General features: G+C 40.4%; 1 protein-coding gene across 1 annotated transcript in view; it reads right to left on the bottom strand.

The window, feature by feature from the left end:
* The window catches only part of WWTR1 (WW domain containing transcription regulator 1), a 127,321-nt gene that overhangs the window by 40,675 nt on the left and 59,845 nt on the right, over positions 1–26,801 (bottom strand). The window contains exon 3 of the mRNA XM_036896367.2: positions 7,699–7,835. Within this exon, the coding sequence (XP_036752262.1) occupies positions 7,699–7,835 (137 nt within the window). The remainder of the gene's footprint in view (positions 1–7,698; positions 7,836–26,801) is intronic.

A 26,801-nucleotide genomic window follows, 5' to 3' on the forward strand; every position in this document is an offset into this window, starting at 1 on the left:
CTCTGCAAAATTAGACAGTGCAGTTCAATCATCTGGATCTCACACTGCAATGTTTCCTCTAGTTTTTAAACTTTACTTGGTTTGATTGGGGTAAAAAACTCTCCGGAAAGTGGTTTTGGCATTCACATCCCCAAAGCTCATGTGGGTACTAACCTGAACAAAGCCAAGATGGCAATCCCCCTGCCACAATAAAAGTCTTCCAGACAGAGAACGGAGTCACAGAGTTGGTGAGCAAACTCTGAGTTCTTTTCAGAGAACTCAAGGTAAAGACTGGGTATCTGAATGGGTTCTGCCATTTATTATGATGACATTCTCCAACCACTGTACTAAAACACATAATCCTGTTGTGGCTCCTGCCCCTATCTGATGAGAGTCATATGGGCAGTTGAAAACAGCCCCTATTTCCAGACCCCACCCTACATGGCCTGAAACAGGGTTTCCCAGGTGCTGGAAATACAGGGCTGGAAACAAAGTCTTGTAGGAAAAGAGAATGAAAGCTAAAAAACAAAATTTCTAAAAAACAAAATTATAATCATAGCATAAACAATCTTTTCTGTTTTACAAAATTAGACTAACATACTAAGCAGTCTTCCATGTGCCACATAATCCCTATAACTATTATTTTACAGGCTACAAATATTTATTCTCATATGGAGGATATTTAATTGTGGGGGGGGAAGCACTATGTCATAAATAGTGCAACTTTGTATACAGTTTCCGAAGTGTTCATCTAGCATACTACTTAGGAATTTTACCTTGGAGAGTATTTTCTTAGGAAAACAACAGCATCAAACATTTTTCATGGCTTTGAGACTTCCTTTCAAAAAGGAGATTTTCTACCTACATTTCTAAATTTTGCATAATAAAATCTACGTTTTTATCACCTAATCTTAAAACATCCAGAAAAATGCATACTGATCCACATCAGAGATTCATCCACCTTAAGATACATGGAAATACCCATGCACACAAGGTTCATTTCTTTACATACTATTAGAAATATATGAATATATACATTACAAATAAATAAATATAAATGTCCCACTTTCTTACTCAAAAAGAATTGAATCAGTTGATTTAATACTTTGTTTTCAGCTCCCCTTTCACATACTCCTTGAAAGCCTTAAAAGAAAGGAAATGTAATGAATCTCCTTTTGGAAACTCCAAAGAAGAGCAGTCCTCAATAATGTCGATTAAATAAAGTGAATTTTGACAACTGACGGCTTCCTCCAAATCTAACTAAGGAGAAATAAATTGATATTCTCCAGTGTTTAGAAATCTGTCCCTTCTTTTTCTAATCAAGGGGGAAAAATACCTTTTGGACCAGAACCCCTTCCCCTTTTCCCATGCCCACCAGTCTTCCCTCCCTTCTATAAACATCCACTTTCCACGACAGCAACCTTACCAATGCCCCATTGCCTCCACCCTTCCCCAAAAAGAGGGTAGGTTTCTCACTCAGTCCTCAGTTTGTGTGTGTATGTGCTTGTGTACATTAGGCTAGTTTATGCTGCAGAAACCACAAAGTTCAAAATGTAATGAGAACATCAGAGCTGGAAAAATCACAGTAGCCAGATGTGTCTGCCATGAACCCACCACATAAATTTGTTTAGCAAGAAACCAATGAAGAAAGAAAAAAATTAGACAGCCTATGTATAAATTTAACTTGTAGCAAACTCTCAGGATACCTTTTCTGTGTGAGTTAAGTAAGCCTAGGCTGCAGTGTCCCTTAGTTATTTTATTTGCTTTTGATAAAAAGTCTTTAAATGCCTTTGCACACTTCCAGAGGGAAGTCTGAGCCAGCTTAGCAAACTGAGCACAAGATTTTCCATCTTGTCTTGAAAAGCATGCCCTGCAAAAAAGAAAAAAAAAGAACCACACATGTGTTTATAATTTGAAGAACAGATCAAGACAGACCTGAAGGACTTAGATTCCAGCCTGGTGGATGGCACATCTTCAAAGGGGGAAGTGTGTGTGTGTGAGTGATATTTTAAAAATTCCTGGAGCATTAAAAATACACTCTGGCTGCACTTTACCAAAAGTTTCTGAACCAGCTAGGGCTGGCAGTCTGGTGAAGTTGTTATACAGTCTCTATTTTTCCTGTCCTGTCTGGACCATACTGGCATTCCAGGGCAAGGTCTCACTCTGACAAAGACATCCGTTAATGTGCGACAGGAGCCCAGCACACCATGGTTTATGATAACAAGGATTATCACCAGAAAGGCAAAATGCATGTCACTTTCTCTTGGCAATCACATTTTAAATGTGGGGATATTTTAAGTTGCTGCATAATTTCAGAATTTGTGTGCTGAGCAATGTGAAAGCCTCGCCACTCTCACGCTTGCAGAAGGAGGAAGGGTTCTTCACACGGAATTTGAAGTGTGCCTGCCCTACCCCAGCTCGTTAATGATCTGATGGGGAAGAAGCCGGATCACCAGTGGGCTCCTCTTTGTCTTCTCACAGTTGCCTGTCTGGGTTCAAATATTATCTTCGCAGTGTGCAAGCAAAAGGGCTCACGGGATAAAAGGTGCAGGACTGTGGTTGAGTTTTCCTGAGGGAAGAGTAGGATGGCTTTCTAACTTCCACACCACAGGCTCTTGCAAGTGCACAGGGGCCAGAAAGGTGAGGAAAGTCAGGGGACCAGCTAACAGTAACAGTTACAACAATACATTTCTTTTACAGGTGCAGCTTTCTCTCCACCAAATCCCAAGGCACAGACTCCTAAATAAAACAACTTTTATGAGGCAGATACAATCATTAACACCAGTTTGCAGATAAGGGAAGAGAAACTCAGTGAGGTTAATAACAAACATGACTAGTAAATGTCTAACCCTAGAGAAACTCAGTTCTGACTCCAAGTTCTTCCCATTAATCACCATACAAAGAGGCTCCTGCTGTGCACCCACCCCCCCACCCCACCCCACCACCCTAACACCTTAACTGATTTCCTTAGCAGGCTAAATTTCTCCCAAGCCCATTGTTCTATATATTCTGTGTAGTCCTTTTTTGTTGTTGTTTAGTTTCATTTCTTTCCCCTTTCAAAAACATTTAGTAATTAATACTAATAGTAATTAATGAGACCAAAAATCCACTTGAAAGATAAGAGATCCATGGTCAACAGGCACATGAAAAGATGCTCCACGTCGCTAATCATCAGGGAAATGCGAATTAAAATCACAATGAGATACCACCTCACACCAGTTAGGATGGCCAACATCCAAAAGACAATGAACAGCAAATGCTGGTGAGGATGTGGAGAAAGGGGAACCCTCCTACACTGCTGGTGGGATTGTAAATTAGCTCAACCATTATGGAAAGCAGTATGAGGTTCCTCAAAAAACTAAAAATAGAAACACCATTTGACCCAGGAATTCCACTCCTAGGAATTTACCCTAGGAATACAGGATTCCAGATTCAAAAAGACATATGCACCCCTACGTTCACTGCAGCACTATTTACAATAGCCAAGAAATGGAAACAACCTAAGTGTCCACAAGTAGATGAATGGATAAAGAAGATGTGGTACATATACACAATGGAATATTATTCAGCCATAAAAAGAAAAGAAATCCTATCATTTGCAACAACATGGATGGAGCTAGAAGGTATTATGCTCAGTGAAATAAGCCAGGTAGAGAAAGACAAGTACCAAATGACTTCACTCATTTGTGGAGTACAACAACAAAGCAAAACTGAGGGAACAAAATAGCAGCAGACTCACAGACTCCAAGGAGGGACTAGTGGTTTCCAAAGGGGAGGGGTGGGGGAAGGTGGGAAGGGAGGGAGAAGGGGATTAAGGAGCACTATAATCCGCAGTCACAATATAGGTAGGTCACGGGGAAAGCAGTAAAGCATGGAGAAGACAAGTAATGACTCTACAGCATCTTACTATGCTGACAGTGACTGCAAATGGGGGTGGGGATGGGGGTGGGCAGGGTGAGGACTTGATAATGTGGTTGAATGTTGAAATACAATGTTGTTCAAGTGAAACGTTCATAAGATTGTTTATCAATGATACTTTAATAAGAAAAATTTTTTTAAGAGATAAGAGATCCTAACGGCTTGGCTTATGAAAAAAAATCAACTTTTACATGTTTGCTAATTTTGCCGCTTTGCCATGTTACATAAAAGTGAGGATTCTAAGCAAGATGTAAACCCCCAAGCAAAATGGCTTTTATCCAGTGATAATCTTTCCTTTTACTCTAGAAAGTCCTCCAAAGGCTCCCTTTCTTCCATTCACTGGATTTTCTCTAGGGACTCTGACTCAAAGGTCACCAATCTGCCTCAGACAGAATCAAATTGGATGAAGTCTGACAGACAACCTGAGTTGGCACATATGAAAATGAAAATCTGAGTTAAAAACTAGACCAATCTGCAGATGATTATTTGAAACAGAGAGCAAAACACATTCGTTTTTTTCATTTTTCCCCTGCAGAGTCTATTTCATTTTACTCAGGCATTTGAAAAGCTAGTGTGTTTAGATAACACAACAACTCTGCCACCCTACAGACAGACGCCTTTTCACTTGACATTGATACGGGCAACAAAAGGATGCTCCATTTTGACAAAGTCACTCACTGCAGGTCTCTTGTCTCCAATTAAAATATGGTTTGACTTACAAGCCACATTTCAGGAATACACCAACTGAAAAACAAAAAATATCCACTGAGAAAGTTTTTTTGTCAGGGGGCGTTGTGGGGTGGAGGGGGGCTGAAACATTTCCACCAGAGGGCACTGTCCACACTGACAGTAATAAAACACAGCACTCCTAATTTAAAGCACTTTGTATAAATTAATATAGCCCCAAATTAATCTTTCATTGATGAACAATGAAATTGCCTTCAAATCTAAAGTTCTATAATTAAATAATATATAAAATAAAACTTTTCTTTCCAGAAAGAATGGTAAGAAAAAACATTTACAGCTTATTATAAGCCAGTCACAGATCTAAGAACTTTACATATAAGCTCATATAATCTCCTCATACAGTAATAATAATCCTCACTTTACATATGGGGAAACTGAAGTAACTTAACAGGGTTACCAAGCTAGAAATGGGCAGATCCAGGATTCAAATTCTGACAGACTCCCAAGTTCGTTATCAAACCTACAAGAAAACAGAATCCCAATAAAAGGAGATACATTTCTGAAGGTATTTAGCTATGTCACTGATTGCATCACAGCTCAAGAAATAAATAAAATTAGCTTATTAAAGGTACTAATTCTGTCAACTTGATATTTAATATCAACTAATAATAATTTTATTAACTGTGTTTTAACATCATTGTCACATGTACATAAATTCCTCCCAGTGAGGGGGACATATCACTTACGTTCACTTATTTGCCAGCTATATTCCACTAAAAAGACCAAAAATTTAGATATAAGAAGTAATTAAGAGGAGAAGGATCAGCTCTTCATATTTTTAAAGATTGATAATAAAAAGTATAAACTATAGGCAGGGCTATACCTTAGAATAAAATATTCTTAATAAATCATTTATTATTAGGATATGTTGTGACTCTCTAAACCCTTGTTTTTGGAGCTTACTTGCACCCCCTGTTATATTTCCATCCTTGGGACACATCTGTGATTCTCTATAGGCTAGCAACACACTTTATAATGGGCAAGTATTCAAATATTATTGGAAAAAAACCAGAATGCATGTCTTGAGAAATTTACTTCCTTGATTTATTAGAAATCTGGAAAGCAAGGTATTTCATTCCATCACAGGTAAACTTGTTTCAGACAGTCAGATTACAATTTCCTTAGATATACTTCAGCAGCGATTGGGCTGTGTGCGTGTGTATGTGCATGCATGCGTGTGTGCGCGTGCTCAAGCAGACTCATACATACATACCTTCCACATCAATTCAAGCATTCATGTTCCTTTTAATCTAATTAGTCCACTTCCTACTTGCAGAATTTCTTTAATTCAGTACATAAAGACCATAGATGAGGTGCGAGCAACACATTAGTAACAGTCTATCAATCAATTGGGGGCTAATTAAACTAATTAAAGAGTATCAGTATATTAGACTATTAGGCAATTTTTTAAAAGAGTGAGGCAGCTCTATGTGTATGAACATAGAAATGGGAAAAGCAAGGTGCAGAACGGGTGGACCATGTTAGCATTTGTGTGAAGCAAACACACACAACTGGGAACTTTGAGTCCCCTCCAGGCAACAAACAGAGACTAAGGAAAGGGGACGGGAGAAGACTTCCTTTCTGAATACCCCTTTGAAAAAGTGTTTGAATTTTTTATCAGGTCCATGAAAGATCTTTTGTAATTATAATCGATGATAAAGTTCATACTTTAATTATCAGTTTTTAGAATTTTTAATGAAAGTGAAATAGTTAAAGAACTAGTCTAATGCTACCTGATTTGTGGTTTCTTCACTGCACTCAAGTCTGCTTTCCACTTAAGCTCTTATACATTTGGGACAAATGACTCATGGGAAGTTTTGGTTCACCACTGCTGGTAGAAGCATTGGTACCACTGTCCTTGATCTGTCCTTTAGATATGGAACACAACAGAGGTTATTCCAAGTCATTTGCTTTCTGGATATATTTTATATCTGCAAGCTTAAAAATGTTAGGTCCAGACTTCCTGGAATAACAGATGGTATATTTACTTGAAGCTGAAGCGCCGCTACGTGAGTTCATACTCTCTGGCTAAGCCACAGTGTGAGGGAAGGGTGTCTAGGAATAATGCTTCCATTTTTATCCTGCTCATTCCTGAAAATCCACAGGAGATTCTTTTCACTCTCTAAAATTAACTGTTCTGTATATGAAGCAGTATATGGAGATCTGATCTTAAATGGGAATGTTATCTGGAAATGGCACCATCTTTCATAATAACATTTTTAAAGTGGCCCTCTTATTTTTAGCCTTTAGGGATTGTGGAAATAACTACAACAAAAGCTAACTGGTTCTGTTATTACAGTTTATTTAATTCACATCTGACTATCTGTAGTTTTTGTCAAGTAAAGGCTATTAACAGAAAATAATCTTTTCTCAAGTCTAAAACTGCACTTAGACATTCCAGAGTTAGTGAAAGGTGAGCCATAGGAACCCGGGCAGGCATGGGGAGAGACCACCTGCACGTAAGTTAAGGCCTGAATACATTCTGACGCAGACCAACCGCAGTTCAAACCCCAGCTCTGAAATCCACAAGCTGTGGGACTTCGGGCAAGTCTCCTCAACTATAAAATGGGGATCTCCCACTTGTAAGGTTGTTGTGAGGTTTAATGAGATAAGGCATGAAGCACCTAGCTCGGTGTCAGTCACACATTACACAGGGGGAAAAAAAAAAGGAAAAAAGCAGGGGTGGGGGCAAGTTGGGGTTGGGCAAGTATTGTACCTTTGGCAGTCTTGACTCACCACATTCACAGAAAGGGGGTACGTACCTAACTTGCCTTCGTCTGGATAAACACAGGAGGCCTAAGTGACTTTTCAAAGCACTCCAATAACGGTAACCGGAGGGAACGTGGGAGCTGCGGTGTGAACCCAGGGCAGTACGGGAAACCGCACAGCAGAGGCCAAGAAGGAAGGCAAAGGCAGCGGAAGGTTAATGCAGTCAAGGTGGAGGAGCCCACACCATCTGCATGCACAAGGGCGCACCGAAGCAAACAGGGTGGCTTCTGAGCTTCCTGCTTGGGCACTTGCTTATTCAGCTCCAGGTCAAAGCTTTGGGCTTACCGAGATTTGGCTGAGACAGGGCCATGGACCTCTGGGGCGCTGGTGTGGAAGTGGCAGCGGGGTGGAGGTTCATGTGATTCAGGGGCTGATTCATCGCCTTCCTAGGGTCTTGCCACGTGGTGATTTTTTCTATGTGACTAAAAGAAGGAAAACAATTATCTTTTTAATTGTCAGCATCATTATCATTATCATCATCACGCATAACAGCACAACAATTAACAATGCTGGTTCTTGGTCCCTGAGGATCTGCTCACACTTGGTGGATACACTGTGTTTGTTTTCATTCAAGCTCAGGCTTGCCCACTTATCCCTCCCCATCCAAGACGGGCCACACTGGGGATTTGCAGGACTCTCTGAGCACAAGCCCATGATTTAGCTGTCCCAGCTGCCCCTATGTCCAAAACCCCCTGAGGGGTTTTCTGCCTCACCAGGGTCAGGTCAGACAAGCCCCAGCTACCTTCCCCTAACCTAAGGAGCCTGCTTCCCCACCAGTCACTTCGATGGACGGTGTGAACTACTCCCCCAGTGCGAGACCCTGCTCTCCTGGCCTGCCAGCCCTCCCACAAGCTCCAGCTCAGATAACTGACAGAACCTCCACCGGTCCTCAGCCAAAGACAGGGCCCTCCAAACCAACCTCGTAAACATGACATTGCTGAGCTCTTACTAAGGGCAATGCACTATGAGGTCCACATAGGTAATACAGAAAACCCTCAAGGAGCTTACATTCCACCCCACAAGGTAACAACTGTGTAGCTAGAGGACAGAGCAGCAGGAAATATGTGTAGGAAGTGCCAGATTATGGAGAAACTCAGATGCTCAGGCATGAAGGTTTCTGAGGGAAAAGACATGATTGACGTTTGGTCATATACAACTTCCATTATTTGTTATTGTGACTTAATCTCAGAGAAGCTAGAACAGCATAAGCTTTTGCCTGGTTTCCAGTAAGTCCTTAGAAAGACCGAGGAGACCTCCAGCTTTGCCTACCTTCTCCCAAACCCCATCCCGCATCATTCCTGGTGTCTTACATATTCCATCCTACTCCATAAATTCTATCTTTTTTTGAGTTTATATTTTTCTGGTAAAGATGAGCATATTCATCTGGTGTCACACTTTGTTTTACCAGCTGTGTCAGAGACCTTCCCAAATTTATCAAAGGCAACAAGCTTTGACAGCAGAAACTGAAGGTCAGCCCTTCATTCTCGTCCTTGCAAGTATGCTTTCTTCTCCCAAACCCATCTGACCTTCTCAGATCCCTGTGAAAGGGAGCGTGATTGCTCTTTCTGTTAACACACCTTAATCCTGAGTGACAATGGCCTCTTTTGAATCTTTGGCCTAGGAAATCACTGTTAGTATCATTAGGTTTAATCATAAATCAGTGCAATCCCTTGCACCAGAGTTATAGTTGCCTCTTTTGCTTGTTCTCTTGCATTTAATGATGCCACTGCTAAACTTCTTCAGATTTCTTCATTCCAGACTGGAAGTTATTGCCACAAGAAGCCCACCCTGAATGAAAACTTGGATGTTTTCCCAAGAAGGCCTTTAATTGAGTGTGATTAAAAAAAAAGTCAGCCTCAGTAAAGGAGGCAAAATTAAGTTTAACTGAACCGGGAGGAAATAAAATAAAACAACCAAGACTACCTTGTTATGAAAAACGTAAACGGAGGGGGAAGGACTGAACCAAAGGAATAAGAATCATTTACCTCAGCATAAAAAAGAAAAAGAAAGAAACAATGGTCTTGGTTACACCTTCAGTTTAACAACTGTAATTCTTTTCAAAGCTTTCATAAAACCCTTTTGCCAGCTTTCGGTCATGTGGAAACTCATAGCCAGCCTGGGGGTGGGAGGGGGGTTGTCACTGGCCTTCCGAGGGAGGAGCCAGTTGATGAGGACATCAGAGTTAAGTAAACTCCCTTGAGCAAAGTAATTAGAGCTAAGAAACCCTTTGACTAACTATTCCTTCAGGACCCATACTATTACAACATGTTTTCCAAGGCAGGCATGTCTGGCATAAGTACCTGCCACTATGGTACTAAAAGGGTAAGACTCCTTCATGAGCCTTTCTTACCCCCTCTGACACCATATCCTGTTGCCACACTGGAACCAGCATCAGCAAAGCTCTGGTGAGATGGGAGTGACACATGACACATGGTAGAAGCCGTGTAAGGACAGTGCTCCGGTCTGACATTCAGCTGCCAGTCAAAAGCGGAACAATACGAGCCAGAACAATGCATTCTCAAATGACAGACCCTCACTCTCTCCTCCCATTCTGAATGAGTGGGCTGTGGCTCCCTGATCTGGAATCCCTAAGGGGTAAAACAGCCCAGCTTGCCTAAGGACCGCCACTGAGGCTGGCAGCCTCCATCCACTGGGACAGAGTGGATGCAGGCTTTCTGGGCCGACACCACGGTCCTCATCTTGTTAGATCTGACCCCAAAGATATACAACTCAGCTCTATCTTCAAGTCCCAGAACTCCCCCAGTACCGGGGAAGCCTCCACAGCCCACCCTTCAAATTCCACACCCAGCCAACACTTTTAAAGGAGTTTTGTTCCCAGCAGATGTGTTAATTAGAGGTGTCACTCACTGTATTCCCCAAAGACTAAAATACAAGAGAGAGCCTTTCTTAAGTGAGCAGTTATCGCTGCTCTGCAACAACTCTGAGAAGAAAGCCACTTAAAAGTCCCAGCCTCCCTGCAGACTAGTCCTCCCCACATCAGCTTTGCTCTAAGGCTTGGCTTATACGATGTCTAGGTGGCTCTGAGTCTGAATGCCAAATCAAGGACATTGCTCACAATAACTTAATACACCACTGATGATTTGATTTGAAAACTAAACTCCCTTATTGTCCACATCACTTAACCCCCCCACACCCCGACCCCATTCCCAAACAGGATAAACCATTCGCTCTTTCATACTGCTGTCTCATCTCTGCTCCCCTTCTCAGAGTTACTGACTCATTTCCTTTCTCGTATTTCTCAGTGTAACCTTACTGTTTGCCAGGACCCACAGTTTAGCCAGATTAATTCCGGCTTCCCTGCTACTCCCACCTCCTTCCTGATTTCACTCCCTTGCTGAGTCTAGTTCAACAAAATGTCTCTGCTGTTTTTAAGTCTAATTTATTTTGAAAACTTACATATATACTCAATCTGCCTATGTATGTGTATTCTGTGAGTACATGTTCTGTACAGTTTTCATATTTGGAAGTACAACAAAAATGAAAAAAAACATACCAAGCTATTTATGGTGAGATGTACAAGTAAGAGGCCCACTAGTGGGGTTTTTTTGTTTTCTGATCTAAATTCATACTTTCCAGGTTTGTAACAGTGATTATGTATTGTTTTCAGAACCAGTAAAAACAAAAATACTCATAAAGGTATAGAAAGAAAAAAAGGAAAATAGTGCATGGATCCTGAAGTCACAGGGTCCGAAAAGGTTACTTTAGATCAACTGCATTTTGGCTCATATCTCTTGGGACCGAAGAAGGGAAATGGGATAACTACCTGGCCTTGTGTTGTTCATAAAGAAAAAAAGTATACCAGTTACTAAGAGAAAAGAAAACTTTTCTTGACAGTAATTACTTTAAAAAAGAAATCCTGCAAGGGTTTCACAGGAAGGGCAGGGGAGACCCTATAAAGGAGGTAACAGGGGCGTCCTTTTCTCTTCCTTAGGGGCCCTTGGACTCTACTTCCCAGACTGCCACAGCTGCAGAGAGAACAAGCCAGCTGTTCACCTCCAACCACCTCCTGAGTCTGCACAGAGACCGGCCCAATGCAGAAGCAGGCTTCAGGTTCCAGGACCTGCAGTCACCCGGGGGCAAGAAAGGTCAGCACTTCTCTGGGAAGATGTTTGGCCGGAAGTGGTAGCTTAAGGAACCCCGTGTTGTGTGAAGTCATTTTTTTCTTCTTGGATGAATATATTCTTCAAGAAAAACACAAATTCAGAAAGCCATTTTATTTGTTAGAGAAATTCTATGCTTGGGGTTAAAATATAATTGAAATCAGTCGGGGGAGGAGGGGCGAGGGGGATAGCAAACCACCGTCCTAGTCACCCTCCCTCTCAGCCTGGCCCCTCCCAGCAGCCTCCAGGGCATTGTTCACTTAGTTCCTATTTCCGCCTGTCCAGCCTCCTGAATGACCTTTCACCTTGATGAGCGCCTGGCCTCCAGGCTTCCCTTCCTCCCTCCCTTCCTCCCATCTTTCTGGTTTTCCTCCCACCCTCCATTCCCTCCCCAACCCTCTCCACCTGACAATCCATTCTCTCTCCCACCTCCACACTCAAGTCCCAAGAGCAGCTGGAATCCAAGTGATCCCCCACGTCCTAGGTCGCCACTGCGCGTGAGATAAAAATACTACTCACATAGCCGTTTTCCAGGCGACAGCCTACTGCTGAGATACTGTGGATCTGGCAAGACTGCAGCCTTGGTGTCACCTACACCTGCCTCTGACCTGTGGGGCCTAACTGGGCAAGTCATCAGCCCCCAGATCCATGAGACAGGTGTGAAAAAAAAGCTAACACTCCAGTTCTTTGTTGTGAGGGTAAAACAGGTCTTTTCTGGAAACTTCTGACCACTGACGTCACCTACAGATTTCATGACTAGTTCACTGGGCTTCCCAAGCTCACTTCCTCAGCAGTGAATACCTGGAAGGCAGATCTGGCCTCAAGCCCAAGGCTGGCAACATTTGGTTCAAGTTTATTAAACAAGCATGGACTGTACACCTATTGTGCATGATGGACTAGGCAGGTATAAAAATGAGAAGCATTTTGTAAATATAAAACCCTGACTAGCAACAGAACCATTAAAGGCCAAGATAAAATCTTATCTGTAAAAATAGGATCTACCAGCTTCTTATAGCCCAGGAAAAGGCCTGGTGTTTTTGGATGAATTTACCCTCCAGTTCATGACCTATTACACTAACTTTATGGAAGGAAGCCACACAAAGACCTTCTGAAATAGAGAAGGCCTATGTAATACACTTTGTATTGCTGGAAGCGTACAGAGATATAAAAATAGGAATGACTATGAATGCTTAATTTTGAAAGAATTGAGAAAAGGTCTTAGCAACATAACCTGCTTGCTCATTTCTGTGGGGAAAGATTTCATCTTCAAATAAAAGTGTTTTCCCTTTTCGCTCCCCGTCCTCTCTGCCCTCACTTCTTTTAATATATTGAAGTTTCACGTCAGTGTCAGACATTACTCAGGGCTCCCTGCCATTGACAGAGCTGTTAGGGCAGGACTCAGAAGCAGTCCCCAACCTACCCCTTCTTTTCCATCACAGTCTAACTATGCAGTTAAAGAGAACCACAGGAACGAGATGGGAATTTAAAGGCCGCCTGGGGTCATATAACCTAGGCTGCCCCATTCAAAACTCAATTCATGTTCAGTGCTACTTGGCCTCACCTGCCTGCCAACCCCAGTTTCTTCTAACCTGCCCCTTCACTCTCTTTTTTGGAAGGTGCTAGTATTTCTCTTCCAGTGGAACATAAGCTCTTTTGATGATAGAAATGACCCCTTGGGCACAGCAAAATGTTCTGCACAGAGTAGGCATTCAAAAAGCAACAGTCCTATAATATTCCCATAATTTTCACATTGTGAGATAATATTCACAAGCTCAACTTAGGGCCTAAGTAAACTGTCTTATTTTTAAAAATCAGGTATTACAACTTGTTCATTTAAAAAACCAATGCGCTACCCTCTTGATGTTATAACAAATGTATGAACACTGAAGATGATTTGCTTTAAAACCTCTAAATGGAACAGATTTGCAACTTGCTTTTTGTGAACCAGCTCAATTAAACCCGTAAGTGTTAAAAATGGAAATTGAAACAGATTTGCATGAGGTTGATAATTTCCCAGACAGGCCTTGCCAAGTGAATTTGACCCGTGTTGGCAGACAACAAATGCTATGCCCGTGTTTAATCCTGTACCAGATGGCAAGAAGACTTGCCCAAGACTCACTTTAAAGTTTTGAAATTTTCCCCAATTAGAGTTAAGACACAAATATGCAAAAGCTGGTTTACTTTTTTTGTTGTTTTTCAGGGATAAATGCTGCCTGTGTTTCAATTAAACATGCTGGCAGTATGTTTTTATTTAAATTTCAAGACCTAGGAAATGACACAGCATATCTTACTCATATCTTGCATTTCTTTGAGTGGCGCCTTTCATTTTGTTTTGTTCTCTTGCCAGTGGACTTAGCTCTTCCGACCAACATCAGAGGTGGGTCTTAACAACAGGAACAAAGACAGCTGGCATACACTTACTAACTCTCCCAGTTTCAGACATGCCCTCTTTCTCTGGAGAGTTCCTCTGCAGTCACCTAAAACCAGCGTAGTGGGAGCTGATCACAGCGGGAGTTCCACAGCAGTGGAGTTGCCATTGCCTGGGAGCTCATGGCCCACGTCTAAACTGGCTACTCAACCTGATTAGTAGCCACCCAGTAAACTGTCCCCCTCTGCCTAACCCTATCAGTCTAGTTGGACAATGGGGATTTGGCTTTTGAACTTCAATACATTGACAATCAGAAATAAAGTGCTGGTTCTTCACATGGCTGAATATATACATAGATCATGTTTTATATATTTTATTGCTAAAGCCATCAGTCTTCCCCCCACCAAGTTTTCATGCTTCCTATTGTCACCCCACCTGATGACTCTGTCCCAAAGCAGTTTTCATAACACTGGTCAGTTATAATTCTTTTTCTGTTCTGTTCAAATCCTACTGGGACCATCTCTTGCTAGTCCAATACGTGATCATAAAAGATACAAAGAGGTAAAGAACTTTGTATTGCAAATTGTCAGGCTGCAGATGTATGTGGCTGACATGTCCATCAGCAAAACATTCATATCACTCAGAGAGCAAACCCAAAGCAAAAAACTAACCCAGGCCACACAATAAAGGTAATTGTTTCCAGGACAGAAGTGTGTTGGATGAGAAACCTCATCCTTCTTTGAAACCACAAAGAATTTATAGTTAAAAGGTTCCAGTCAGATTTTCACTTAGGCAGCTTATCAAACATCACTGCAGTCTATGACAGAGGAATAATAACTCATATATAAGTGGGGGATTTTTTAAGATACTCTAATAAAAGATGATACAAGCCGAGAAGTATGATTTTGGTGCATGCTTCCAGTCTCTACTATTCACTTGCCAATTCAAAAACATTTCAGAGTTCTCTGGAATTCTGAATGAATGGCAGGGATTGTATTTTTAACTACCAGGCTCTAATCCTCGACTTCCATCACAGCCGTGCCCAGAGGCCTCCACTAGTTTAAATTAGCAGCAGTAGGAGCCGCAGCAGTGGGAAAGGTCTACTAGCACTTCCGCTGCACCAGCTGTGGTCGTCTGTCTACTCAAGGCCTTTCCACGTAGCACCACTGACTTTTCTGCAGACTCCTTCCTGAACCCACTCAGTCAGGGTAGAAGCTGAGTCAAGCAGAGCTGCTGGTAGCCCCGAAGAGCAGTGTGAGCTCGCTGAGACTAATACTCACAGTTCCTGCAGGGGTTTATTTTGCCAACATTTTGTTGAAAGAAGGAGACACTATGAACGTGCTGCTTCTGGAGAAACCACTTTGGGAAGTTAGTGACTCATCAACACAGCCTGGAGGTGTGACTCACCAACCCCCGCTTCAGAGGGAAAGCCATTGTGTTTGGGGGACCCCCGTCATCCGCTCCAAGGTTCCAAGGTCACCCAACATGGGCAAACCTGACTTTGCCTCTGCAAACGGAGCCCAACTCCTGATTCATCTCATTTTTCCTATCCCCTAAAAAAGCAAGAAGAAAAAGAAAAGGACTAGGTTTTTGTCTACTTGTTTACCCTAGGTCAAGAGCCCTATTAAAGAACTTTGACTGTATTGCAATTCTATTATCAACATTTAGGTTTTTTTCCTCTCCTCATGCCAGGATCAATAATGCTATTAAAAGATTTACAAATCATATTGTTTCTTGTATTGAAACCGAATGACAATGAAGTTCATTTCACTGTTTTATTATTTCCAGATATCAAGTATAAATCATGTACTTTTTTTCCCACTTTCCTGTTTTTCACAAACAACATGAGATGGGAATAAGAAGTGGAGAAAAGATAAGACTCTTTTTGAATGGTGAATTCCAGAACTATCAATAGGAGGCAGAGTGCATTCATCCCTTTATTTATTCATTCAACAAGTATTTATAGTGGGGCTGTGTCTTCTCTGGGGATTCAGTTTTGGCAAATGTGGAGTGTGGTGAAAATCACCACCGAAAATCCTTTAAATGGCCCATCGTGTACAGTCTACTAGGCTTTGTGTATATTATACTGTCATTTAGTAAATCCAATGCAGCCCATTCCTGCCAGGATTAGGACATGGTACTGTTTCTATGGCCGAGTTCCAGATGAAGTGATACTGTCTCAGATACTTACATTGGGATTTGCTAAGCATGTAGTGTTGAATTCATGCCACTTAAATAGGCATGTGGTCCTGAGCGCCTATGGTATCTTCTGCTCCAGGGTGGATCTAACAAAAGGTGATCTAATGTGGGCCCTAGGAGCTGGCAACCAAATTGGTGGGGAGGTAGTGGCAGTGAAATAATGAGTGGTGTGGAGATTAACAGGGGGCAGACCCTATGTTTATTATTATAAATGGTCTAGAGCCTGACATTCTCTCTTGATAGACGCATGTTAGATACACTGCCCGATATCAACTGCGTCTGACATCTGGGAAGCAGCTTTAATCCCACAATCAGTTTTTTTAAAAAGGTTTGTTTTTGAGCTACCACGCTACTCTAAATGCTAAAATACTTTGAAAATTGTTTTTCCAGGCTCTCTGTGACCAACACATGTTTCAACATGCTGTTTTTCCAGTTGTTCTTAAAAGGCACATAGACACGCTACTTGCCTGTTTCTAAGCTGCTCCCAATGTAAAATATCTCAAAGCTAAGACTGTGGCTACACTCCTTTCTCCTCTTTCTAATGGGGCCAAATGAATTAAATGACACTTGCCCCAAAAAAGAAGGCAAAACCTTCTTAAAACCAAAAGTTCTTTTGGGTTAACCAAGCCTCTCCTTGATTCATGTGAAGAGATTCAATTCCTTTTTGTTAGTTTTGTGTGTGTGATTTTCTTTCTTTCTTTCTTTTTAATTCTGGGAAGAGGATGAGCCATCCTGGGCCCTGATCATCACAGTCACTTTCTGCACGTTTGAAAGACGCCATACAACTGGAATTACAGAAAAGACTGGCATGAACCCCAATCCCAGTCTGGAGAAGACTGGAGGCGCTTTTCAGAGGCAGGGGCCCATTTCACAAAAATGATTTGGAGACTCAAAGACAAAAACTGAGGCCTTAAAAGAGATGGAGTTAGACTTCCGAGGCAGGGAGGGAAGAGGGACGCTGGGACCTTGAAGATAATCGACACTACTTGTGTTTTGTGTTTTAAATCCAGCCCACAATGTCTCTTCACATGTATTTCTTGGCACCTTTGGTGGTACAGTGGTTTTGAACTTTGCTCTGCTGCTGACTAGTTAAGAGACCACTGCAACTTCACTTAGCATGTTTGAGCCTCAGTTTCCTCCACTGTAAAATGGGCATGAGAACATCTGTTTCATGAGGTTGTTTTGAATATTTCATCAAATAGCAAAAGTAAAGCACCTGCACAGTGCTAGACACACATGACAATCTATAAATATTAATTCTCTTTTAAAATCTATTCCATCTGTTCACAGGGATCTGAGGAATTCAAATGCAAAAAATCAGCAAACACCCTATGAACAATGAACTAAAGAAAATGGAGGAAAATACTGGTGGACATCAATTCACTGCAAAAACAACAGATCACTTGCTTTCACATAGAGTGGCTAAGTAGTAACTGATCTAGGGCCCAAAATATTCTCAAAACACAAAGAAGTAGATACCCACTAGCCTCAGTAACCCCTCCACCTCCTTTTTTACATTCTAGTAACAACTTTCAGATCATAAAAAAAAGCCAAAGCTGCAATTCCTATAAGTGTCCTGGTGAGTTAGGCATGTTGAGGGATAGTAAGCATCCCCTGTCAGCACAAGACTTTCAGCCTCAAAGCAGAAAGGGATTTCAGCCTGAAGTGAAAAGTATAAGGTAGAAATACAAGAAAAAGAGTATCTGATGGCATTCCATTTTTCCCAACAGAAAAACTCAAGAAGTTTTAGGCTCATTTTGTTTTTTAATCATTTACAAGGTGACAACAGCTGACCCTTGAGAGTTCACCCCAAAATGTAGGGGTGCAGATCACACAGAAATGTAATTAGATTTGAAGCTTCTGTGACTCACCCAATGGAAAAAGAAATTTAGCCTAAAAAGTACAGTCTTATATATAAAAACATGTTTATTAAACTCCAAACAGTTAGCTTTGTGCCACAGGTGGATGTTAGTAAAAAAGATACCACTGCTTTAATCTTTTTTATTGTACAAAGAAAGAATAGAAATGTGCATCTGTTTCAATTTTGTGTTACTTACTTGCCCATCCAATCCCCACTGTTCTTCACTCAAGTGGCTAGTATTAATTCTCATATAAAATAAACACCTATTTATCTGTATATAACTTTGAATTTTGATATGATTTTAAACTTAGAGGAGACCTGAAAGAATATACTAGGTGCTCCCTCTATTGATTCACCAGCTCCCATATTTTTTTTCAAAGTTAGTTCTGTCTGAAAAGTAGCACTAGAATCCTGTTTTTATATAATCCGGCTCTGGGTGGGGGAGCGGGGATCCCTTTTCTTACTCTGAAGAGAAGTGAAGTTTATTCTATGACATGCAAGATAAAATAAAGGCTGAGATAACCAACCCAATCAAGCAGCGGAGTGACACCAAATTTGTTAACATCTAGACAAAAGCAATAAAAATTAAAAAATTCATCAAATAATGGTGACTCTTAATATCCTTTCACTGAAGGAGCAAATAGATCCTACCCAAGAAGAAGGTACTGCAAACAAATGATTCTTTTATTCTTGGAGCTGTTGATGGCCACGTCGCAGCACAAGAGAAATCAAGACACTTATGTCTAAACATTGACTTGGGTGGAGCGGCTGTTTCACTGTGCCTTTTACTTAATTGGCAGGGAGATCTCCCAAACTAGGGGATGGCCACCTCAGTTTGATTAATTCACCCTTCAAATAAGTTTTCTTAGATGTGGAGGAAATATGAGTGAATAACATTTAAATTCTCAGGCAAATATCTTTCCAATGTTTGGAATATAAGCTCTCCTTGTTCGCACACAGATTTTGAAGAAAAACTGTAAATATAGTAAAAAAAAAAAAAAAAAAACCATACCACCCTCTGTAAAATGTGTGATTTAAACAAAGGAAAAAAAACACAGCTTCAGGAAAATAGCTTTAAAAATACCCATAAAATGTTCACAAAAGAACCCACAGCCTTACTAAGGGTCCCTCTTGCATATTACTAGATTCAACTTGGCACCATCTTTCTGGAGGATAGTTTTAACAAAAACCTTTAAAAAACTTTGATCTAGCCACTCCCATTTCCATAAAGCATATACCAAGAAAACAATTAGACAGATACGGCAGAGATGGCTGACTGCTTCCGAGTACCTGCCCTCGCTTTTTGCTAGGTGTGGCCAAGAGAACTAAGTTCTAGACAATAAACAAAAGTCCTATGTGGGATTCCAGGGAAGCTCTTTAAATGGAAGGGACACAGGCCTTTCTGCTTCCCACTCTTCTTTCCAACAGTTTGGAATGTAGACATGATGGCTAGAGCTACATCAGCCTTATTAAATCATGAGGAATGGAGGTCACTCCATATAAACGACAAAGCAGAAAAAAGTGCATGTGGAGCCATCAAGCCAGCCCTTGTCTTAACTTTACTTAACCTTACTTACTACTTTAATGTTAGCGAGAAACAAAACAACCTCATTTTCTGTCCCTATTAATCACAAAAGTAATTCCAAACGCCAGTACAAGTATGCAAAATGTATGCACAGGGATGTCCACTGCAATTTTGTTTGAATCTTAAATGTGTTAAACAGTTAAAGAAATTATGGTTTGGTCAGACAATGGAGGACTGAATAGACATTATAAATGACATAGATATATAGTTGTTAAAATGGAAAGATATTTGCAATATATTGTTGCTAAGTGAACATAATCCCATTTTGATTAATATACATATATGAATGGGGGTAGGCTTTTTTCATATCTTTGGATTTCTTTGTACTTTATTTTGTACAATAAGCATCATTTTTTAATCAGAAAAAAAAGAGAAAATGAGAAAAGCTATCCTCCTCGCACCAAAATGAATTCACTTCCTGCTTTAAAATAATGTTGCATTCCACATTTGAGCTTGTAACTGCTGATTACAGCCTCAGAATAATTCCACAGCTAGAATGAAGAATTGAAAATCTTGTTGGTCCCTTAACTGTGAGGTGAGAAGGCACCATGGTGATACTCCAGGAGTGCTTAGCCTAAAGGTGCTCAGAACCAGGGAGGGGCACAAAAGGGCAGGGGGGAGGGGGAGGCAAGTAGAAGGAAGGGCTAACGAGGATCAAGGGAAATTCTATAATTTAGCAGTATTTTGTGGCTGCCTCTAGCAGCTGTTTGAGCAAGGGGGGCAGCTGTGATCAAGCATCAACAGACAGGAGCAGCTCTCCTGCGGCAGGTCAGGCGGGGCACCTGTCAGCTCCCGAGACTCCCAGCTGTGGAGCTGTTATTGCTGTCATCTGCCTAATCCAGAAGGGAGAGCATTTACTCTATCTAGAAAGATCAGGATGAAACTATTTTTGGTTTTTCTTATGAAAAAGAATGCATGTTTCATATAACTGCATTTGTTTTCTTCTTGTTCCTCCTTTTTTCTTTTTATTAAAGGAAAAAACCTACCCTTGCAACTGTATTTTTAATTTTTAATCCCCATGTTAATTATATATACACTCCAAATAATAGTTTAAATTTAGTCTGATGACCAGCCACAAGGATCCTTCTCATCCCATTCCCAGCCACATCCTGCCTTCAGACCCTTTACGCAATTCCCATTGACTTGGAGAGGAACTCTCTGCAAGGAATGAAGCAGGATATAGATCATAATAATTGTGAGAGGAAATGGAATTTTCTTTACAGGATACATTTAGATTTTTCCTTTTCATGAGACTGTTTTCAGTGGTGTTGAAACTGAAGGAGACTTAATAAGCTTTCAACTTCTCAGCATTTCCAATTGTGGGTTAAGTGTAGAAGACATGATACATAGAGGAGATGCAAAAAACTTTAGTCACGGAATAAATGACTATAAAAAGTAATGGATGAATGTATGTATTTAATAGGTTTCCTCCAGAAAATCTTTTTTCTTCTCAATATCTGTATCATTTTAATCTTATGCATATCTTACCTATATCTTTATCAATATGCAACAAACTTTATCCAGTACTCAAAAAACTCATCCAGGAGGATTTGTTTTTTACTTGTCTCCAGAAGGACATGAACACTAGGGAATGCTACAATACCTCTAAAACAAATGACAATATTATCAGTTCATTCCTGTTTGATTCAGCAGACTGGCTGACTGACCCTCTGCCAGGTGCCACCCACGATGGCCCTGACATACAGCAGACACTCAGTAAATGTGTGTGGAATGAATGAAGAAAACAGTATTAAAAATCATTAATAATGATAGTCATGTTAATAATAATTCATATTAGTCATACATCACATTCACAATAATGATGGTAATAATAATGCCCAATAGTAACAACTGACATTTATATAGCATTTTATACCTTCAAAGATTATCTTAGTTTTGATCCTCACATAACAGATTTACTAATCTTCGTTTTTAAGATCCAGAAACTGAGTTGGGAGTAGTTAAACGACAACAAATTCCTTGAGGTTCTGTGTGACACAGCAAAGAGTCCAATCCTGTTTTCAAGAGCTTTTTCCATGACATGATACTGCTTTGTGAACCTGCAGAAGTTGACATGAATAACCGATGCCACTAGGAAGGAAGAAGAGGGCATGCCCAACCAGAGCTGTGGACAGCCTAACTGTCCTAGAACATCTGCAGGCTTGCTGCTTCAGAAAAAAGGTCCCACTATCCCCTTTTGCTTCAACACATGCTACCATCCCTCCTCATCCCTCCTGTAGTCCTTTAGTCACACGGTGTGGAAACTTGCCTGAGAGGCTGACCTTTTAACCGCCTGGCTTTAACCAGGCTCATCCTGTCAAAAGGGACTCTCGTGACAGTAAAACAAATTAGCTCCATCTGATCCCATAGTTGATGGAGGAAGAAAGGAGAGGAAGAAATACAAATACAACCTTAAAAACATAAATCAAATAAAAAGCAGATGCCAAACTTTCTGCTATGACTTAAAAGGAAAAGGTAAAAGGACTCTGAAGATGGACTGGCAATGCAAAGGTAGCAACTGAAGGTGCTGCTATGCACACTGCTGGGAAGCTGAGCCAGAGCTCAGGCTGGTTTTCAAGGCCCTGGCTCATGGAAAGCCTGTTCCTTCAGAAAGAAGCAATAGCTTCAGCCTGACTTGTCTTTAGTACTTATTAACGTTGATTACTAGGAAGAGTGTTTGAATAGGGCTGATGTTTCATAAAACAAATGTGGTCATTCTGTAATATGTGAGGTTACTAGCCTTTAAAATTGACAATGACTATAATTACTTAACTAAATGAAACTCAACGTGTACTTTAATTTTTCCTACTTAATTTTTTTCACAGAAAAAAAGAGTACTGCTGATAATTCCAATTTTTCTAAGCTACTTTAAGCTTTCTATAATAAATTTTTAACATTTCCAAGCAGTACAGTTTTGTGATTCACTCTGAAATAAAAATATTTATATTAGCTGAGACATTTCATTTGGGATTAGGATTTGCACTCATTTTCAATGGCTTTTGAGAAAAGATTCATGATTGCATACTGAGACACAAATAAAAAGGATATTAATACAAAGAGCAGGAAAATGTACAAATGTTAGTTATCATATGTTGTCTAATGTGAGAAAAGGGTGGAAGCCTGTTATTACATTGAAATGTGATCAAGAGGAAACTGATAGAAACCTGACTTTATGTGACTATCTAAATGAACTATCTCTATTTTCTTAGTTTAAGTCAAAATGATCCTGGAATATTTAATTTTTGTCAACATGGTCCTACAAAAGAAGGCTAAGCTAAGCCAGGCAGCTGAGCTTTAGTCTGGAGAACTTCCACAACACAACCATTTTGACTAACAGATGAAAATGAGAGTGCACACTAAGGTGGGCAAGGGAGGAGGAGTCAGTGCTGAGTCACTGTGAGGCAATCACAGGGAAAGGCACTTCTGAGTCCACCAATCCCACCACTCCACGGCTGGACTTCACCTGGCATTTCAACCTAAACTCTGCTTCTCAGGCAACAAGCTTTTGGGCTCAGCTCACTCTGTAAGGAGGTACAGTTATGGTCAGAGTAGCCTCAAGTGTGTTCTACAGGATATTAGACCTAGAAGATAGTCCCCCCACACCTGCACCCAAAAAGTTTCACTATCAAATAAGTTTGGGAAATACTGAGTATTATATTACCCTCCTCAAATGTATATAGTACATATGGATCATTATAAAAGGCTTAACTCAATATTTAGCTTTAAATTAGCTTAATCCCTATTTCTTTTATTTAAGGTATAATCTTTTTTCATTTTATTAATATGCTACAGAATATATTTTAGGAATTAGAATATACTTTTTGTGGTATTTATTCCAAGCATGGCTTCAAATTCATTTCAGCAGCATTGTCTGAAGACGCAATATGCTACAGACATTAAAGCAGTATTTTTATACCCAACTGACAACTAAAAAACCACAGGCAGTTCCTACAGTCAGTAGGCAAATGTGAGTGTGTTGCTATGAAGCCCTGATTCCACAGCATCCTAATGACAAATTTTATCCAAAGCAGAGTTAATATATATTAGAAAGAAAGAGAGAAAGACATACATTGGGGTGTGTGTGTGTTAAACACAAGTTAAATTCAAGCTTTCATATAGGGAAATGCATACATGCCTATACACATACGTATACATGTATATTTGTATGATGTGTTAATAAATACATAATTGCATTTATGTATAAATACATAAATGCATTTCCCTATATGAAAGCTTTAAATTAAACTCGTGTTTTTAAATAAGTGAACTGAGCAGTTTGCACCTGGAAGCTTTTAATTTTCTTCCTTACTTTAAAATCAGGAGCCTATGGGTGTCTATTCTTAATGTGCTTTCAAAATGCAGCTTCCCTTGACTCTGGTCACAGTTGCTGCAAAGCAGTCTGGGTGGGGTGGCTTCTCTCCACCCCCTTGAAATAACTGGTGGGAAACTAGCACTAGACCATCAACCCAGCTGTTCATTCTCACTTTCTAACTTTAGCAAGTCACTGCACAACTAATGTCACTAGGGCATGTCACATTGAAAACCACATCACTGAAGGGAGATTCCTATCTCCCCAAAAAACTCTAGGGACACAGAGTAAAGTCCAACTCAGGTGCCTACAGCACTATCACTCAGATGCAGAATGCGGGGCCCACATGACCCAACTTACATGGAGCATACCAGTAATCTCAGAAGGCCTCACCAGACACCATGAATCAGCAGGCCGCCATCTCTCCCCTACCGGTTCAGCCCATTACATAGTTACCTGTTAGCAGCTGCACAGTCCAAACGCATAGATTCTAGAAGACCCTGAATACGAATCTCAGGGCAAGAAACTTGCACATACACTGTGCTCTCTCCACTTTTTTACTAGAATGCAGGATGCATGCTTTTCCACATTGTTAATGTACCATAAAATTGTCATGACGACCCCATAATGAAATTACTTGCAACTTGCATTTAATTGATTGTACATGCCCCCTTCTTAGTTCTCTTTCCCTCTTTTCTTTCTTTCTTCTTTCTTTTTTAATTGTATGTTCATTGTAATTACTTGTCTCAAAGCCAGGAGATTTCAGAATTAGTTGACTGTGTATTATCCTTTGAGAGTTACTAATTAAAATAATTTCCTTCAGTGAAAAGAGTTGCTCTTTTCTCGAATTGGCTTAGACACTGCTCACCACTGAGGAGAACTCTAAGAATGCCTTGCTAAGCTCCCCTGTAATTGACTGCCTCTATTGTTAACATATGCGTGGACTTAAAAAACATTAAACGACTTATACAAATGGAAACAAAATGCCCTTTGAGTTCTATTGATAACCTAACCTTTACTGTTTTGGATGAAAGCCCATTTCTCGGAAAGCACGGAGAATCACTGAATGAAACCATTATGTAAAACATTATTGTGGGAATTATTTTGTGTGAAAATATATACAGTATATCATTTAAAATGTCTTTGATTGAAGGTGGACTTTCATAATGTGTAACTAAAATATACATATTTTTCATAGCTTCTCTAATTTGTGCTCCCTTTAGGGAAATAGAAGTAATCGTTTTGAGCGGGCAAATGAACTCATGACATTAGACATCAGAACAGAGGCATCCTTGGGGGGCCACAGGGTCTAGAAATGGTCAGGAGGGGTTCTTCTTGAAGCAAAGAATGTCCTGTTTCTTACAAGCTGCTTATGTGGGTGTGTTCAACTTGTGAAAATTCATCCAGCAGTATACTTAAGGTTTGCATACTTTTCAATAAAAATTACACTTCATTTTTTAAAGTAATAAAAGAAAAAGGGGTATAGTTGCCATCTAACAGAAGCATAAGAATTAACCTAAAGCATTTACAAATAATATCATTAAGATTGGGGCTTATTTTCTACTTTGTTTTTTAAAAATATTTGGAATATTTGCAAAATATTTGGTTTGAACAAACCAATGTAAAAACCTGACCTGGGGCAACTGGGAAATTGAGTATGTACTGAGATTAGGTGACACCAAGGAATTACTGTTTGTATCTTATGTGATGTAATAAGAAACCCACAAAATGATTTATGTTGTGTTTTTTATCAAAAATTTTTTGACCTAATTTAATCATAAAGAGCCCATGTGGAATACTGGTCTAAGTTGCTTAAAAAAAAAGTTGTTGATGTGAAAAAGAAACAAAGGTGGTAAAGGAGGAGTATTGTTTTGAATCAAAAAGAGACATTAAACTAAATGCAGCATGTGAACCCTGACTGGGCCCTGGGTTGGAAATGAACAACACAAACCCACACACTTTGGAACTGGGAGAATTTTACTAAGGGCTGCATATTAGGTTATATTATTTAATTAAAGTTAAATTTTCTTCGGTCTAATAGTGGCATTTGTTATTGTGTAAAAGAATGTCCTTATTTTTAGGTGATGCATGCTAAAGCATGAAGGGTAAAATTTCAGGTTGCCTATAACTTGCTTTCAAATGGTTTAGTAAAAAAAGTGAAGCATGCATACAGAGAGGAATGTGGCACACTGTTAAAAATTGTTGAATCTAGATGAAAGAAGAGTACACTCTTGTTCAACAGTTCTTCAGGTTTCAAAATGTTCACAATGAAAAGAAAAAGAATAAATCATTGTTAATTTTGTTAGGTCTGAAAATGGTGATTTTGTTACATAAGAAAATATCCTTACTCTTAGAGATATGTACTTAAATATTTAGGTTTAAATTTCATATCTATCTTTTTGCTTGAAAATGCTTCCATTAAAAAATATACATGAGGGAAGATGGCGGCGTGAGTAGAGCAGCGGAAATCTCCTCCCAAAACAGCATATATCTATGAAAATATAACAAAGACAACCCTTCCTAGAATAAAGACCAGAGGACACAGGACAATATCCAGACCACATCCACACCTGAGAGAACCCAGCGCCTCGCGAAGGGGGTAAGATACAAGCCCCGGCCCGGCGGGAGCCGAGCGCCCATCCCCCCAGCTCCCGGCGGGAGAAGAACAGGCAGAGCGGGAGGGAGATGGAGCCCAGGACAGCCGAGCACCCAGCCCCAGCCATCCGGGCCAGAGTGCAGGGCCCTCGATACTGGGAAAACAGGGCAGCAAGAACAGTGAGCAGGCGCTGGAGGCTGGGTGACAGAGGGCATAAGAAAAGCGCGAGACCATTTTTTTTTTTTTTTGCTTTTTTGCTGCTTTGTTTTGGCGAGTGCTTTTTGGAAGTCTTAAAGGGACAGGGACCCCAATACTAGGGAAACAGGGCAGAAAGACCGGTGAGCAGAGG

This window comes from Manis pentadactyla, chromosome 1 (assembly GCF_030020395.1).
Source record: "Manis pentadactyla isolate mManPen7 chromosome 1, mManPen7.hap1, whole genome shotgun sequence".
NCBI lineage: Eukaryota > Metazoa > Chordata > Mammalia > Pholidota > Manidae > Manis > Manis pentadactyla.